Source organism: Prinia subflava, chromosome 3 (genome assembly GCF_021018805.1).
Source record: "Prinia subflava isolate CZ2003 ecotype Zambia chromosome 3, Cam_Psub_1.2, whole genome shotgun sequence".
NCBI classification, from domain to species: domain Eukaryota; kingdom Metazoa; phylum Chordata; class Aves; order Passeriformes; family Cisticolidae; genus Prinia; species Prinia subflava.
The window spans coordinates 31,848,975-31,865,966 of NC_086249.1; the positions used below are offsets into that span (position 1 = coordinate 31,848,975).

Sequence of the window (16,992 nt, forward strand, 5' to 3'; positions counted from 1 at the left end):
GTACTGAATTCCACTTCACACAGCAAGCTCTCCTAACAAGCTAATAACACATCTAGAGGGCCAGTATTGGAGCCCTGCACAATAAACATGGTTAGCATGACCTATTCCTACCAAGAGCAATTTAGCTTTTAACAGAATCACTAGGTACAAACATTTTTTTGTAAGTCTCCTCTGCTGTGAAAACAGGCTGAGAGAGTTGGAGTTGTTGCTGGGAAGAGGCACTACAGAGACCTTATTGTGACCTTCCAGTAAGAGAGCTGGAGAAGGAAGTTTTCCAAGGGTGTATAGGGCAGAGAATGATTTCAAACTGAGAGAGGGTAGGTCTAGGTTAGATATTAGGAAATTCTTTCCTGAGAGCTGTGCCAGGTGGGACTCTGGCACAGATTTCCCAGAGAACTAGTGGATACTCTGTCCCTGAAATAGTCAAAACCAGGTTAAATGGGGCTTTGAGCAGCTTGGTCTATGGGAGGTATCTCTGCCTGTGTAGGAGGGTTGGAACTAGATTATCTTCAAGGTCCCTTTCAACACAAGCCATTCAAGGATTCTGTATTATCTTGAAGTTTCTTTGATTTTCTAAAGGTTTTATGCTATTAGCAGATAATAAAATTAATCTTTTGAATATAGCCTTTAGAATAGGATGCCTGCTGATCTTTTATAGGGTTTTTTTTGTGGGGAACATTTTCTTGAGTGTTTCAAGAAATTTAAATAATATTATTCTTTATCAAAATAAATTTTCATGGTCTGTTCAACCCGTAATTGCTTCAAGCTTTGAAAAGGCCTAGGCATCCTTAATATTTCACAGACATTGCATATAGTTCTACATTCTCATTCTAAATTGGTAGTTCAATGAAGGCATCATCTTTGCAGAATTTTTAAAGACCTGGAAATTGGAATGAAGAAGATAGTTGAATTGCTGCTTAAGTTAGCAATCATAAATGATTTTATTTATGCATGAATGGGCAGAGAATGTGAAACTAAAACAGTTTCCCAGATACAAAGAAGTAACATTAAAAAAAAGTATTCCTGAAGTCTTTTAAAAAAATTATTCCAGAGGCAAAAAGACACTCAGAAGTTTGTTAATATGTAGACAAAGATTGTTGTCTTAAACATTTTTATTCCTATGTTGAGTATGTAAGTCAAGGATTAATTACAAAGGATTATCTTACAAATACCTTGAAAACAGTTGTTGTACATCTACATACTGATAGTTTTGAAATTCAAAAAAATTTACCACTTGAGACAGGTATGTCCTGTAGAATTTACATCTCAATGATTGATAATAAACTCTCAGTGTTGTCGTATTTTTGTCTCTGCACTTTTAATTAAACTGCAAAGCCAACTAAACCTGATCCGCACAGAAGCACCAGGAGGAAGTGGTAGGGAAAAATAGTGAGCAATTCCCTGCAGCTGGGAGGAGGATGCTCCCATTTTCTGACCTCATCTGTTGTTTAGGGAGTTTTGCTGCCTTCCAGGGCCTCAGCTGTGGGACACTGTGGAAAGACTGCCAAGGCTTGTCTGGCCCTCGGGCTGTGACGCCTTGGAGCTTTCCTGCGTAGACTCCAGTCAGCTGCCAGGGGTGGTGTGGAGCATATGAAGATCCAAGGGGTTGTATTCTTGCATGGAGACTGGATACAGGTCTGGGCAACCTGCTGCAGCTTTGAGCACTTGACAATCCCTAGAGGTTCCTTCCAACCTTGGCTGTTTGTGGCTCTGTGAACCAGAGTCTTTTTGTTCAGTTTTCAGAGCCTATCACATGCTTTGTGGCCAAACAGCAAAAATGGCAGGTCTACTTTGGAAATCTTAGCTTTTTTCATTTTAGACATTTCAAAATGGGAAATAATTCTTCTACATTAATACAGTAGTGAGAACTTACATATTGTTACTTTTTCAGAAATATTTCTCGTAATTTTCAGGGCTTCATTTTTTCTCTCAGACCATACATGATGCAAAACCCTGTTAAATGTTGCTACCAATTATTCAGATATCCTGAAATTGTTGAACTGGGAAGTTTATTTATTATCTTTATCTGTCTATAAGAACAGAATCATGGCAGTTGCCTCTACATCATCCACTGATTATTAGTCTAACCAGAATTCAAACTCTGAAATTTTTAATTGAATTTTGCTTTAAATGAAATAGATACTTAAAATGTGCTTCGAATCTGTGCACATCTGTGTTGAAATTACCCAAGAAAACTTTCTTCAATGTTCTGTACTAATGCAGAATATCTTGATATTTTCACCTATATTAGCCTTATTTGAAAACATTCATGTTAATTCTTGCCACTGAAAACATCCTTGTAATGAATACTGTCCTAAAACTGCTTTTACAGTATTTTGCAGCATGATTTAAAAACAGCTTGACACTTATCAAATTTAATTAAACTCTCATGAACCTGCCACTTAATTAGAAAAAAACACATACTCACATGTTGAGTATTGGCTTGCCTGAAAAACTTCTTGATCTATAACATAAAGTCTTCACTGAGCAAGTTGTCAAATGTTACACAAATTTTAAAAACCCTTCCTTAATGTGAAAGAGTGTCACACTACAGATTGTTGGCAAGGGCTGGGCTCTTGAGTTAGTCAGAGTTGGCTCAACTAGTCTCTGTCCTGGTGTCTGTTCTCTTCCCACACAGCCTTGCCCTGACAGGCCGTGGCTCAGGACCTGTTTAAGCATTCATTGTCACATAACTGATCAGCTGGAGGTCACTGTCCTGTGGAACTCAGGAATCACCCATCATATCACAGTTGTCAGAGATGCACAAAAGTGTGAGGGCACAGGGGGACTGCATAAGTGTTTCATCATGTCCGAATGGCTCTCCCTCCTGAGGAGGGAGAGAGATAGGAATCAGAGCTATATTTTTGTTTTAAGGTTTTTACATTTTCTGTCTGTTTCAGAAGAACCCTGTATCAGCTCTATGAAAGTTAGAACACCCACCCATAAAAATTTCAGCAGCAACTCCTTCAAAGTTGTTAACTGAAAGTGTAATTAGAAATTATATGTGCTGTATCTTTTGTTGTTTTAAAATTGTAATTAATTATTTTTATGAAGTTGCAAAATGTTACAAGAAAATTGTAGAAGTAGTTTTGAAAATTAATGAGTTGTTGCTCTTTTATCTAAACCACTGTAGAATCATAGAATCACAGAACATCTTGAATTGGTATGGTACTACAAGGGTCATTGAAGTCCAACTCCTGGCACTGTACAGAACAGCCCCAAGAATCACACCATGTGCCTGGCACATGGCACATGTGCCTTATTAGCTGCCTCAGCTTTAAACAAACAACAGGGTCTTTTCCATGAAGGAAACCCAGTGAAACAGAAATATAGGGTCATTCCTTATTTTATTTTCAACAATGAAAAACATGTGAAAAACAGTGAAAGGCTAATATCTAAAAAAATAGGCAGAGAGACTTGAAGGATGAGGCAAAATAGGTACATCAAAAGGGCAATGGAGATTTCTAAAACCCATCACCACCACCACCACCAAAATTGCATTTTGAATCAAATGCAGAACTAGTAAAAGGTATATAAGTTTACTTTCATTATATTTGTTATCTTTCTGAGGAGGCAGTTTTCAGAACATACTGGAGTTTGCAAAACATTGAGTTTTAGAAGATAACAAAGTAAAGCTCTGGGACAGTTAAGCTGAGACTTTATGAAGTTTTGTATTATACTGAGATAGCAACACATACAGAACTGAAAGAGGGAAAATTATCAAAGTTTCAAAATACACCTGATTAATACTGGTAGCAAAATACACTATTTAATATTAAAGATTAGAATCTACCTTCAGTTTCTTATGATCAGGAGAAGCACTCAGTACTTAGCAGTTCTTCGTCTTAATTCCCAAGCAGGTCATGAGCATACACATATTTTAAAAGCTGATGTGAGTTATATACATAATGGATTTTAAGAGAATGTAATAGAACATTAAATGTATAAGCTGATATTGGTATTCATGTTTAATTTTCCTATGGAAATGACAGATGGGTTGTTTCAACAAATTCTCAGGGGAAAGCATTAAAAAGAGTGATGAAATGAATCTGAAATTCATGGGAGACTCTTATGCAAAGGATGCTATTGAGGAACTTCTCTTTCAATAAGCTTTTGTGAATTAAAAGTGTGTCAAAGATTGAGCAAAGTCTCCAAGGTGCAATGTCTTGGGTTTTTTCTTTATTTTGTGCAATTAAACACCTCAATAATAAATTATCAGCTAGTTTATACTAGTTTTGTATTACAATTCACATATACTCAGCAAATTATGGTGTCAGAAAAACTGATGTGAAACTGGTACTGTGATTTTTGAATGAATGCAAAAAAAATATGCAAAACATTACAATTTTAAATACGGTATGATTTGGCACTTTGATCTGTAACTTTGTTGTATACCTATTTAACAATGTTGTAAGACTTTATCCTTCATTTTTCTCTTGTTCAGTTGCAAGCCAAAGTATTGCTCATTCATTTAGTGTCTCTCATATTTTAGCTTGGTAGCTGAGTGCAGTATGAGCTTGGAATTAAAAACTTAAAAGTTCTGACAAACACATAGTGTCTGGGAAAGATTATAGAGGTAAATACCCTGTGTTTTCTGAAAAGCAAGATGACATGTGACAATTCATAAATTTAGTTCACCTGAAAAATAAACAAAACTTGTTAGTTTAAGATGACATATTTGAGAGAAAATAAAATCTGATTTTATTTGTACTAAATTACTAGAAATTGAAATAACAAAACATTTTTCCCATAGGTTAGGGTTTACTTTTTGCATTTGTGCCCCATAGAATTTTCCAAAAAATTTTTAATTCTATAATGGGAATTCATTTCAGCATCTTGCCACATTGCAGGTTGGCACTTTCTGAACACATGCAAAAATATATTTATGTAATAAGTTGCATATGAATTAAGATTTTCAAAATTGCACCATCTCTTGAAATTATTGAATAAATTTGGATTTTCAGTGCCTTTAATGGAAGGGAAGTAAGTAGTAAAAATGGCAGTGTGAGAGCAGCAGCAGTAACTCAGAGTCTGAGTTACTCAAGATTTATGCATAAAATTATATTTATTTTGTATTTATTGTATTTAATTCAATTCCATGTTGAACTAGTTGCGTAAAGCAAGGCAGCATAGTTTACAGTACCCAGTAAAATTTTGTTGTGCTGAGTACACCACTGCTTTTTATATTAACAAATTAACACAAATACTAATAGCAGTGATTCAGCTAAGTGAAGATTTTTCAGCAATTCAAATACTTTTGAAGTACCTGGGTAGACAGGTCTCAAAAGAGTGGTGCCTTTATTAAACATGTCACAGACAGTACTGAAAGTATCACTGTACTTTTAATCCAGTGTCAGAAAAGGGATGATATCACTACTACTTCAAAGCTAACAAGGTCATATGAAGTATTACAAATTAAACAAATAGTATGTTCTACAACATCATAGATTGTCTGAGTTTATTGACTGGATATCACGTGTTGTTTCTTAGAATTCTAACCTGATCCATCAGAAGGTGTCTCCTCCTGCAGAACAGCAAGGCTCTCCCATCTTATCATTCATTACTCTGGAACAATTCAATGCCATTCGCCTTGTGCAGAGTGTCCATCAGTCCCTTGCTTCTTTAAGTAAAGTCATCAGAGGTACCTCACTATTGAGTGCTGAAGTACAAACACTAGCAAGTGCTCTGCTAAACCAGAAGGTAAGTCATTTTGTAATGAGTATACATTATAATAAGCACTGAAAAAAACCAAGGAAACTGAACTAATACACGTTTTCATATTCTAATTTTTTTTATTGATAAAGACTCTAAAATAGAGTTCTTTTAAAGATAGAAACTCTAAAACAAAACCATTTTTTTCTGGAATTTTTTTTCAGAAGTATTTGCAGAAGCTTCTGAATGTATTACTCTTATCAAGCTTTCTCTTAAAGACAAATCCAATTAGAAGTTGTGGAATACTATTTCAATTTCAAATACAAGACATGCTAGATAAGTCAAATACATTAGCCAGTAGAATATGTAAATCTGTCTCTTTATTTAGTTTTTACATTTTCTTGAAATTTAAGTTGTAATAACAGTTCCCTTTGCATTTGTTTGGTATGGAGTATTGCCATACTTCACCAGACAAGCTGTGCCTATCATACCAGCCTATCATCCCCACCCTATATTCTTGATATACATAAAAATCACTCAAATTTTGTATATGTACTTTCTCCATGTTTTTTGGCATCAAACTGGGCATGTTTATAACCTGGTACAATTAGTGACAGCAACTTTACATGGTCTATCATTTATATGTATATAATTAAGATGGTCAAACAGTGATGTAACATGAAACTCTGGTTTTATTTCACCTCCAGCAACTGATAAATTCTGTCCATGCTAATGCATAGATATTGAGATTACTTCTGCAATGAACAATAATTCCTATTAACATCCTGTTTATCTTCTTGTAAAGAACAGGTACTGTTGAAAAGATTGTTATGCATTTATTGATCAAATTCTAATAAAAACAATAATTAAATTTGTTGTCTTGTTAGATTTACAAGACAGCATTTGTAAGCAAAATTGCTGTACAGTTAGAATGAATTACATCTTCTTGTTACCAATCTCATTGCCTTTTAAAACATGTTTTGACATGTGGTAGAAGCTGCCACTAAGTCCCAAGTCATAGTGAATGGAAATGATATGTGTAATAGCCATTCTTCAGTTCTTACAGTTATATTTCTTGTTACTGAGCAAGAGAGCATGGCTTGCTTGTGTGCTGAAGCTGCACGCTTCTGTTGGAACTGGCAGGAGCTGTGAAGCTGATCCTAGCTGCAAAAAGTTTCTTAAAAATTCTATGCATTTTAACCTCTCACAAGTATCAGTTCAGTGCTTCCTGATGTATTGACCAGTGCTTCTGTCATTTCATCTGCTTACTTACCCACTTGACATGGATCACTTCACTGGATTGTGACCATATAGCAATTTTTACAGCAGCCTTCCAGAGAGGCTAATGCCACATTCCTGGCATGGCAGCTAAACCTCACTGTATTTATCATCCTAAAGTGATTTTCTTCATGTGTTTTCTATACTCTCCTTATTTAGTGTTTTCATGTGTTATGTAGCAAAGGATTATTTTTCAACCCACAAACATTGTAGTTCTTTTAAGATTATAGCACCTGAAGAAACTGCTGGATTACTAATAGAAGTGTAAAATTCAATAAATGTATGACTTATAAAGGTTTCAGCAATGTGATGTATTTGTGTAAAATTGGTATGTTAGCCCCATACTAGCCACTGTGAAGAAAATGAACTCCACCCTAGCCAAAAAAAGCATAATCACATCTGAGATACACTTAAATAATATCAATCAGCTAAGTTATTTCTTTAGACTTAAAGTAATTTAAAGTGATATAATAGCAACATTAGGCAAATGCCTTGTAAGTGATAGATTGATGAGCTGCCTGTAAATGCGTATCTAGTAGAAGAGGCTGCAAAAATGCAAGGTTTCAAATAAAAAATAAGTTTAAAAAAATCCTAATTAGTAAAAGCCTCCATGCAGTTAACTGTGCTTTATTAATTGTCTTGTATATAATCTAGTTTATTGAATTAATTTTTCATTAGTATCCTTGAATTTAGTTACGTTCTGGTTTTTATCTATAAATGGTAAACATAGAGTATTTACTTTGAAAGACACCTTTTTTCCCAAGCTTCTGTGATCAGATTTTGAATACCTGTTCAGTACATATGCTATTAGAATGGAAGCTTCCTGGTAAATGCAGATGTAAATATTAAACAGTATAAACTGTTTATTCTGCTCAGCATCTTCAGCAGTGTGCAATATTCCACAGGTACTGATTTACATTAATTCTATTTCTCATAAGTTAGAGAATCTTGCAGTCACTTTCAATATGCTTTAGATTCCTGTGGAGTAGGTAAAATTAGTATTTCTATCCTTATTTTATAAGAAGGAAGTTTAACAGATGCACTTTTTAAACCTTTCTTTTTGAAGTCAAGGAGAAACTTGTATAGGGAGGTCTTGCAGTACTTTTTTTCTCAGGTGTTGCTCTACAAAAGCTGTGAGGTGATGAGAAAATAATCATGCAGAGGAATTGTACCAGATTCTTTTCACCACAGAGCCACACAACTGTGTTTTGAAATCTGATCAGGCTGCAGCAAAGGAGTGGGAAACTGTGGCTGCAGTTGAAAGATGACATTGTGGCTTTCCAAGAAATAATGCTCTTTGGCCTTTTGGAAATATTTGTGGAACCAACTGACGTTTCCCTTATTGAATAGCAGAAGTTCTTGCAGCTTCTCCATCAACAATGTGTCTGGACCACACAAAGAATTAGCAAAAACCTTTCTGTTTGTGGTTGTATGTTCTTTATCATTATATTACTGGTGTTTCTTTTTTTTTTTTTTCTTTTTCCTGGTAGATAAATTTTATCTTCAGATTATTTATTTTCATTCAAGTTGCAACCTAAAATGTAATGACAATGGATTTGAAATCAATACTTTCAGTAAATATATTTTTATTTCAGTGTCCTGTCGCATGGCAAAGCAAGTGGGAAGGTCCAGAAGATCCTTTGCAATATCTTAGAAGTCTTGTAGCTCGAGCACTTGCTATACAGGTAATTTTAAAGAGTCATTTACCTCACTGTGCTGGTATTCAGTGACACAGCATAGTGTGTAAATTCCACCACAGTAGACCCTTGCAAACACAGGTCCCAAACAGTTTTAGAAGTGTGAAAAGGTATATAAAAATCTAAAGATCAAGGAATAGTTGATAATATTGTTAGTTACTTCACAATATGTTTACATCTTAGTCATTAATTTTTGTGGTGAACTGTGGGGGAAAACGACTTTTTTTACCCAGATGAAATTTTACATTTAAGTCAAGACACACTCTTTAATCTGGTAGAGAGATGCCTATCAACACATAAGTCAAGCATTTCTAGTAAAGGTAATGTAGAAATTCATAGATGACTAGTCTTGGAAGAAAGTAATGAAAAGATCTGCATTCTCCAAGTTTACAAAGGGCCATAAGAGAAGGTGCAGAGACTGACAACAGCTCTGTCTATCCACAGTCTGACAGTAAAGAGGCTGATTTTTAGTTAAGGTAAATCTATGTATACTTTGATTGACAGCAGTGGTGTATTTAGGATAATACACAAATAAATTTATCTAAATTATTAGTATTTAAGGAAACAAATTCCTTATCTGTGTTGGCTATATAGAAAGAAAACTCTGAGAATCTGCAAGAGAGGAAGACTACTTTGGAAAGGACAGATCTTTGTTGCCTCCAGGCAATAAATAGAAAGCTGTTGGTTTTGATCTTGATTAACGCATCTTTTCCAGTGGGATGCCAAGATTTTTGTCAACATTTATGTTGACTGTCAGATGCAGAAGGAAGATTTGAGGGCCACGTGTCTCCTAGGCATGACTTTCTCTAAAGAAACCGTCAAATAAATGTTTTCAAAGTATTACTAAGATTCTTGTTATGCAAACAATTTCTTTTGGCTAATACTTATTTTTTCTTTATCCTTTCCTTCAAAAAGGGTTTAAAGTACAAAGCAGAAAAAATATTATTATGTATAGCAACAAGTTATAATACATGTTCAAATGTTATATGGTCATATAACTGGAGTTGAACTTAGTCCCATCTGTCTTTTTGCTGACTATTGTAGCCTTTAGTATTAAAAAAAGCATCATTTGTGGTGAGTCAGTGTGTGTAAGCTTCAAGAGTACTTTACTGTTTGCAACTTCTACTTTCATTTGGTTGTGACCACACTGCCTGCAGTTTTCCTTACTTATATGATTTATTTTTAATGGAAGTCTGAGATTAGAGTTTGAGCTTCTGTGTGGAGTGCACCTCCCATACAAATAATGCAGAGGTAACTGGATAAAATTAGTGTTAATAGTAATAGATGATTTTCAACCCCACATATCCCAAAAGTTTTTATTTCCATACATTCCTCCAGTCAGCTGTTGACTAATGTGCTGCATTATATTTGCTGCATTACCATGATAGTAATCTTCCTTTCTCATTGCTCAAACTACTGACAAAATGGTATATTTGGATTAGTCATTTTTATGAAAGGTATTATGAAGGAATCATTTACAGTCTTTAACATTTATTTATAGTAAGAGAGAGAAAGATTATTAAAGCATAGCTTTACAGTAGATACTTGACTGTGTCCATGAGCAGTAAATTATGTTAAATTTTTATTAGTGATAAAAGCTGCTGGTTGTCTCATTTTATTTCTTCAGTGTCAAATATATAATATAGTTGTGTTTCGAGCAATTCTTAATAATCCAGTACCAGTCTGTTTTGCATCTCAAACTTCTAGTCAAATTACATCTGAAATACAATTTCCATATTTCTATATTTTATATTATTAGAAAAGTGTTGATTATTTCTAATTACACATTTCAGTTGAATCATCTTTTTCCTCAAATGTGATTCCAAATAGTGATTGTGCCCATTACACCTTCCTGATTGGTCGTGATTATTTTTAAATTAATTTTTCTTTTTTGTGACTTTTCATTATTGATTTTATAAATATAATTAATCAGTAGTTAAGTCTAGATTTAGCATTCAGAAATTCAATAAAGGCTTCAATAAAGAGATGTCATAACTCTGAAAATTATCTTCAGATTTTCGTTTCAATAAATGCCATATTTTGGATTAGTTTAGTTTTATATGACCAAATTTATAAGCTTTTTTTTATAGTTACTCTTATATCCCTCTGTTTCATTGACTGTAAGATAATTGACTTATACTTTACTGTTTGAGACAGGTTTGATTTAGGCATTTTTAAGACAAAATAGGAGACATTGAAAGATCCAAGTTGTACTCAAAGATTACATTTAGTAAGGATGGATTACATTTACTAAGGATGGAGTAAGTCTCTACCTTGGTTATTAGTAACAGGCTGCCTTATCAAGAGGTTTGCTGCCAGTGCAGAAAACAATAAAAGCAGCTGCAACAAGCATTTAATGGGGATGGGGAGGAACACAAAATATAGGCCAGGTGGTAAAATATTTATAGCAGAATTTATAGAAGTGTAAAGTTGTTCTGAGATCATTACACAACAAAAGGCAGAAAAACAACAGGTGTTGCATTTTTTAGGTCTGATTTCACTCAGTGAAAGCAAAATTTAAAAAACAAAAAGAAAAAGAAAGCTGCCTGTTGAAAATGTGAAGAAATTTCTATATGCAAAATGCAGTAGAGGCATGTATTGCTGTGTACTATGTTATGGTGATAGACCTGATGTAAATAGGTGATCTCTTCCCAAGTGAAAATTTTGATATTTTGATGGCAGCTTTTGCTTTAAATTGAAACAAAATTGAAAAAAAATGTATTGAACATTTTTCTAAGACAGAGTTCTGAATACTTTCAATTAACAGTGCTGACTTTGAACTTTATAATACTGTGTTTCAGCTTGTCTGTCTAGAGTGATATATTTGCTACCAACATTAAGATATAAAATGTATGAATCATCAGTGATCATTGTATAAGTTATAATTCTTGGTCCTTACACTGTCAGTTTCCTCATGATGGCACCCTAAATGTTTTCTGTGGTTTCACGTGCTTCATGATCATAGGTCAGCAATAATACACATCAGTATATAATGGTATTAAGAGCATCCCAGTCTCTAGATAAGTGTCTTCTCATGGCTATGGATACCAGCAGGAGAGAAGGAGAGAGAGGAGACTCAGAACTGCAGCTATTAAGAGGCAAAACAGCAGCCCAGGCAAATGTCAGCTGAATAGCAACATGAAAAAATTGTTTCAGGTCAACAAATTGGAAATTGATTTTTATTTCCACAAGAACTAAATAGAGAACTTAATTTCACCTTTTCAAAAAAGAACCCCAAACCCTTCTTATTCCAAAAGGACCTTGTATTTCATTCTTTGGACTCAACTGGTTTTATATTTTACAAAAACAGTTCTTCCCTTGCATGACTGTTTGGTTAGAGAGCTGCTAAAAGTCTTGTAGTGTACATTCTGACCTCAGAATCATAAGCACCAGTTTCAGAATTCTAATCAAGAAAATGTTTATGAATACTGAAAATTTTTGGTTGCATCATTTATGAAAGGTTTCATTGAAATTGTGCATTTATCTATAAAGTACTCCTAGTATCTAAAGAAGTTAAATTTAGTATTTTTTCAAGGGGCTTATATTTATTTTCTGTGATGCTGTTCTCTTGTCCCTCCCATCCTGAGTAAAATCTAAGGTAGTAATATTTAACTCCTATACCAGTTTGATCACTTAGTGTAATATTTTTACTATTTTAATGGTCTTTTGCTACTTAAGGAAGAATGACTCTGTTCCTATTTTGGAAACCTATTCCTCTATTTCAACAATTAGGTCCCCAGAAAGGTGGACTGGTGGACGCCCAAGGTATATGAGGTTTGAAGTCTTGGAAACTGCCTGCTGAATATACTATAAAACCTTCTGGGAATAGGAAACCCAGGATTTCTCCTTCACACCTCAGGCATCTAGGCAGAGGTATTAATTTTTCATTTACTGATAACAGGCAGAGAGGCTGCTCTTAGAAAACCAAGGGAATCAAGTCCTCTCAACTTTCAGCCGGTTAAAGAACTCACGTAATGAATCTTGTACAAATCTAGAATAGTCATGCTCAGTCCTGCTATTCATCCACTTGGGCACTCCATAATAAGGCCTATCCCAGTCCAAGTAGTCACAGTTTGTTCCCAGAGTGTTTGCTAATACATTGCCTTAGCAGAATTTGCAGCAGGGACAATGCAGCTTAATGGTTTATCTTTCAGAGTTTTAGGAGAGGCTGATTCAGATGAATAAGTTGGCTGGTTCCCCACCTTGTCATTGTTCCTCTCATGACTCTCTATTTGAGCAGCTGTTACCTAGGTGTCTGTAAAGTGCAGAATACTCCAGATTTAGCATTCTAATATTGAAGCATGAAAATTCATTAAGCAATGTGTTTTAAATCCACACATTCTATTATTTTAGTTCGAATTTCCACATTATTCTGAAGAATTAGCATTCTTCTGCTGCTTTTCTTGGCTTCTCGTCTTTAGCTGTCACGAATAGCAAAACAAAAATTCAACTGCAGCCTAACATTATCTGCTGAGGGACTGATCCTCAATTGGTTTCATCAGTTCTCATCATGTTGCAGCTTGATTTCACTTTGTTCCAGGTTTATCAGCCAGGATATGTCTTTTAAGACATTATATCCAATCGATAACTACTTGGTAAAAATTGGAAATTTGCAAGTACTACTAAAAAAATACATTTTTTGTTTGTATCTAATAGACAAATGTGAAGCTCTTAGCAGCTGTTTTATCATGTCCCTTTTAATCACTGTCCCAGATTGCATTGATGAAGAAATGGCTGATAAAGAGCAGTAGTGCTTTGTAAAGAAGCACTATCCAAACAAGGGACCAAACAGAATGTGAGATGAAGGTTTGGGACATGGATGGTTAATAGGAGTTGTCCATTGACATAAGATCTAATATCCAAGGAAATTAAAACAGAAGCTGAAGCATTTTTGGTGCTCTTACAGAAAGCTCTGTTCATGCATGGATTCAGTTTCCCCTCCAGGCTCTTCACCATATTTGCAGCCCTCCTTGGGACACTCTCTAATAACATAATATATTTCATATATTGTGATGCCCAAAACTAAACATAACTTTTTTGTGTAGTGAAATGTTTGTTTTCCTCCAAAATACAGTGGGGTTTTACACTTAATCTGCAAACTATGCTATTTCAGAGGTAAATAATTTTGGTTGCCAATGAGCAAGACTTACGTCAAGTTTGGGAAAAACGTTATGCCTTTTACACAAAAAACAGTTGCACGAAAAACTGGAAAAACTGTTTTTAAAAAGCAGCATTGGAAAAGGAAAAATATATCTACCTGCTTTTTTTTTGGCTTCATTATAAGCTGTTGAAGCTTATTCCCAATGAGTCTTAGGTGCTCCATTAAACTGAGCCATCTGCAAGTTATGGTGGTTTTAATAAACATCAGACTTAACTGTTGAGAAAAGTAATCTGTTTCAACAAGATTCAATGGCTGTTCTCTAAACTCTTGAAATTCTAAACCTGTTTTGTGAGAATGGCTGTTCTGTTGAAATTATGAAATACTACCTTGTAACCAGAGGTTTGAGCAACACCCCTTATCATACCACTAACCAATTACTCAGCTGTTTAATTATAAAATATTTATTGCAAGAGATAATTACTCATAAAAAGATTGTTAAAAGTGTTGAATAAAAGAAGACACACCCAGGTCATCGGCTCTACAGACATTGTGTCTCAGAGAAACTACCATATTTTAAAGAAAATTATGTTTTTTCCTAACCTAGGTCTAAATTAAAACCTAGTATTCTGTATTTCTTTTATGGATGCAAGATAGTATTTATATGCTTAGTAAAGTGCAAAAAGCTGTACTCTATACTATATAAGATGCAAAGATATCCTTTATTTAAACTAATAAAATAATCATCATTCATTGATTTTTCTCTTTAAGTTACAAGATACATTTTCACAATACAGGAACAAATCTGAAAAGATGCAATGGTAAAATATTCATCGATTGTATGCATTTAATCTGTCAAAATTAAAAGCGTAGATTGTTCTGTTTCTAGCAACTTGTTTTTCACTCTATCTCCTTTATCACAGACAGAGCTGTCTGCAGAAGAGAAGGCAGAGTAAAATGGATAGCCTTGTCTGACAAAAGCTCAAGCAAAAAAGGTTAATTTTAGTACAAGTGGTAGAAAACGATGTTATTATCATTCACATATGAAAATGAGTCCTTATGTTATTCTGTCAAAGACTGGTAATTTTAAATTCCATCCATTAATAAATGAGAAGGCTGCAGCACATGCTAATGCACCAATTTTTAGGTTCATCCCATCAATCTGCTTTGCTTTTTCTAGACAACTTAGAATGAGAGAGAGGTTTGGGTTGGAAGGGACCTTAAAGACCATCTCGTTCCAACCCCCGGCATAGACAGGGACACCTTTCACTGGACCAGGTTGCTCAGAACCCCATCCAGCCTGGCCTTGAACACTTCCAGGAATGGGGCATCCACAGCTTCTCTGGGCAACCTGTTCCAATACCTCATCCACCCTCACAGGAAAAAATTTCTTCCCTAATATCTAATCTAAATCTACCCTCTTTCAGTTTGAAGCCATTCCCCCTTGTCCTGTCACTACATGCCCTTGTAAATAGTCTCTCTCCATCTTTGTTGCAGGGTTCCCATCAGGTGCTAGAAGGTTGCAGTTAGGTGTCCCTGAAGCCTTCTCTTTTCCAGGCTGAACAATCTCTACTCTCTCAGCCTTTCCTCATAGGAGAAGTGTTCCATCTCTCTGATCATCCTGGTGTCCCTCCTCTGGACTCGCTCCACAGGTCCCTGTCCCCCCTGTGCTGGAGCCCAGAGCTGGATGCAGCCCTGCAGGTGGGGTCTCACAGGGCAGAGGGGCAGAATCCCCTCCCTGCCCTGCTGCCCACCATTGGATGCAGCCCAGGACACGTTTGGCTTTCTGGGCTGTGAGTGCACACTGACAGCTCAGGGCCAGCCTCTCACCCACCAGCACCCCCGAGTCCTTCTCAGCAGGGCTGCTCTGCATCTGCTCACCCCCAGCCTGTGCTGATACTGGGATTTGCCCTGACCCAGATGCAGCACCTTGTAGTTTGTCTTGTTAAACCACAAGAGATTGCAAGGGCCCACTTCTCAAGCCTGCCTTGATCCCTCTGGGTGGCATCCTGTCCTTCGGGTATGTCAACAGCACCACTCAGCTCAGTGTCATCTGCAGACTTGATGAGGGTGCACTTGATCCCTTTATCTATGTCATTAATGAAGATATTGAATAACACTGGTTCCAGTATGGACTCCTGGGGGGACACCACTTGTCACTGATATTCATTGGGATTCTGAGTCATTGATCACCAGCCTCTGGATGTGAACATCCAACCAATTTCTTATCCATCTCACAATCTATCTAGCAAATCTATCTCTCTCTGGCTTAAAGAGAAGGATGTTATGAGGGACCATGTCAAAGGCTCTACAGAAATCCAGATAGATGGCCCATAGGTTCAGATTTGTAGCCCTTCCCTTGTCCAGTGCTGTGGTCACTCAATCATAAAAGGCCACTAGATTGATTAGGTGGGACTTGCCCTTGGTTAACTTGCTGTTCTGATCACTACTATACTGACAGAAATATTCTATTTACTTACAGTAAGCGATCTATTCAAAATTCTTTATTGTTTTATACCTAATTCTCATTTCATAGTTAGAAGTTCATACATAGAAATAAATTACAAAGAGTAGTAAGACAGCCTTGTGACTAAAAGGTAGTCTGATTGTGGCTCTTTTTAACCTCTAGATGGTTTGCTGGAAACTGGGTTGGTGTAATAGTTTGCAAAACATTTCATCTCCCGTTTTGGGATTTTAATTGGTCAAAATCAATGGTAACATGCTGTAACTATTTCTCAAATATCATTTGCAGGCATGTATTAGAAAAATAAGCTCATTTTTATTAGAAACAGATTTCCATTCCACAAGTGAGCATTGTCCCTAATTAGCAATCTTTTTGGCATTTCTTTGGGGGAAGGCAGAAATGTAGCCTCATCTCGATCTATCCTTCTCTCTTTGAAGGAGATACCGTATTACAGAATTTGAAATTATAACAGTTTCATATTGTATCCCTTTGCAAATATATTAAAAATATTTAACATTTCAGAGCCTTTTAAGTTTCAAGGCTGTCATCTCAAATTTAGTTCGTGAAGGAAAAGAGTCATAAGAATAATTCTTGACTAAACCCTTCTTTATCTGTGGAGTGTGCAGTAGTTTTACTCTTGGGAATTCACAGTCAAATAAAGCAATCAGTGCTGGATACAGATACACTCAACAATTCTGTAAACAGACATGACTGCATTTTAAAACTGAAGTCAACAGAAAGGCATTCAGATATGGGGTTTTGTTCATTCTGTTGTTTGATTTTTTTCTTAGTAGAGTTCTTTT

The 16,992-nt window shown here is 35.5% G+C and overlaps 1 protein-coding gene across 2 annotated transcripts in view; it reads left to right on the top strand.

The window, feature by feature from the left end:
• DYNC2H1 (dynein cytoplasmic 2 heavy chain 1) overlaps nucleotides 1–16,992 on the top strand; it is a 144,120-nt gene that overhangs the window by 108,907 nt on the left and 18,221 nt on the right. For both annotated transcript variants that reach the window (XM_063394563.1, XM_063394564.1), the window contains exons 84-85: nucleotides 5,491–5,700; nucleotides 8,526–8,615. In XM_063394563.1, coding sequence (XP_063250633.1) covers nucleotides 5,491–5,700; nucleotides 8,526–8,615 — 300 coding nt within the window. The remainder of the gene's footprint in view (nucleotides 1–5,490; nucleotides 5,701–8,525; nucleotides 8,616–16,992) is intronic.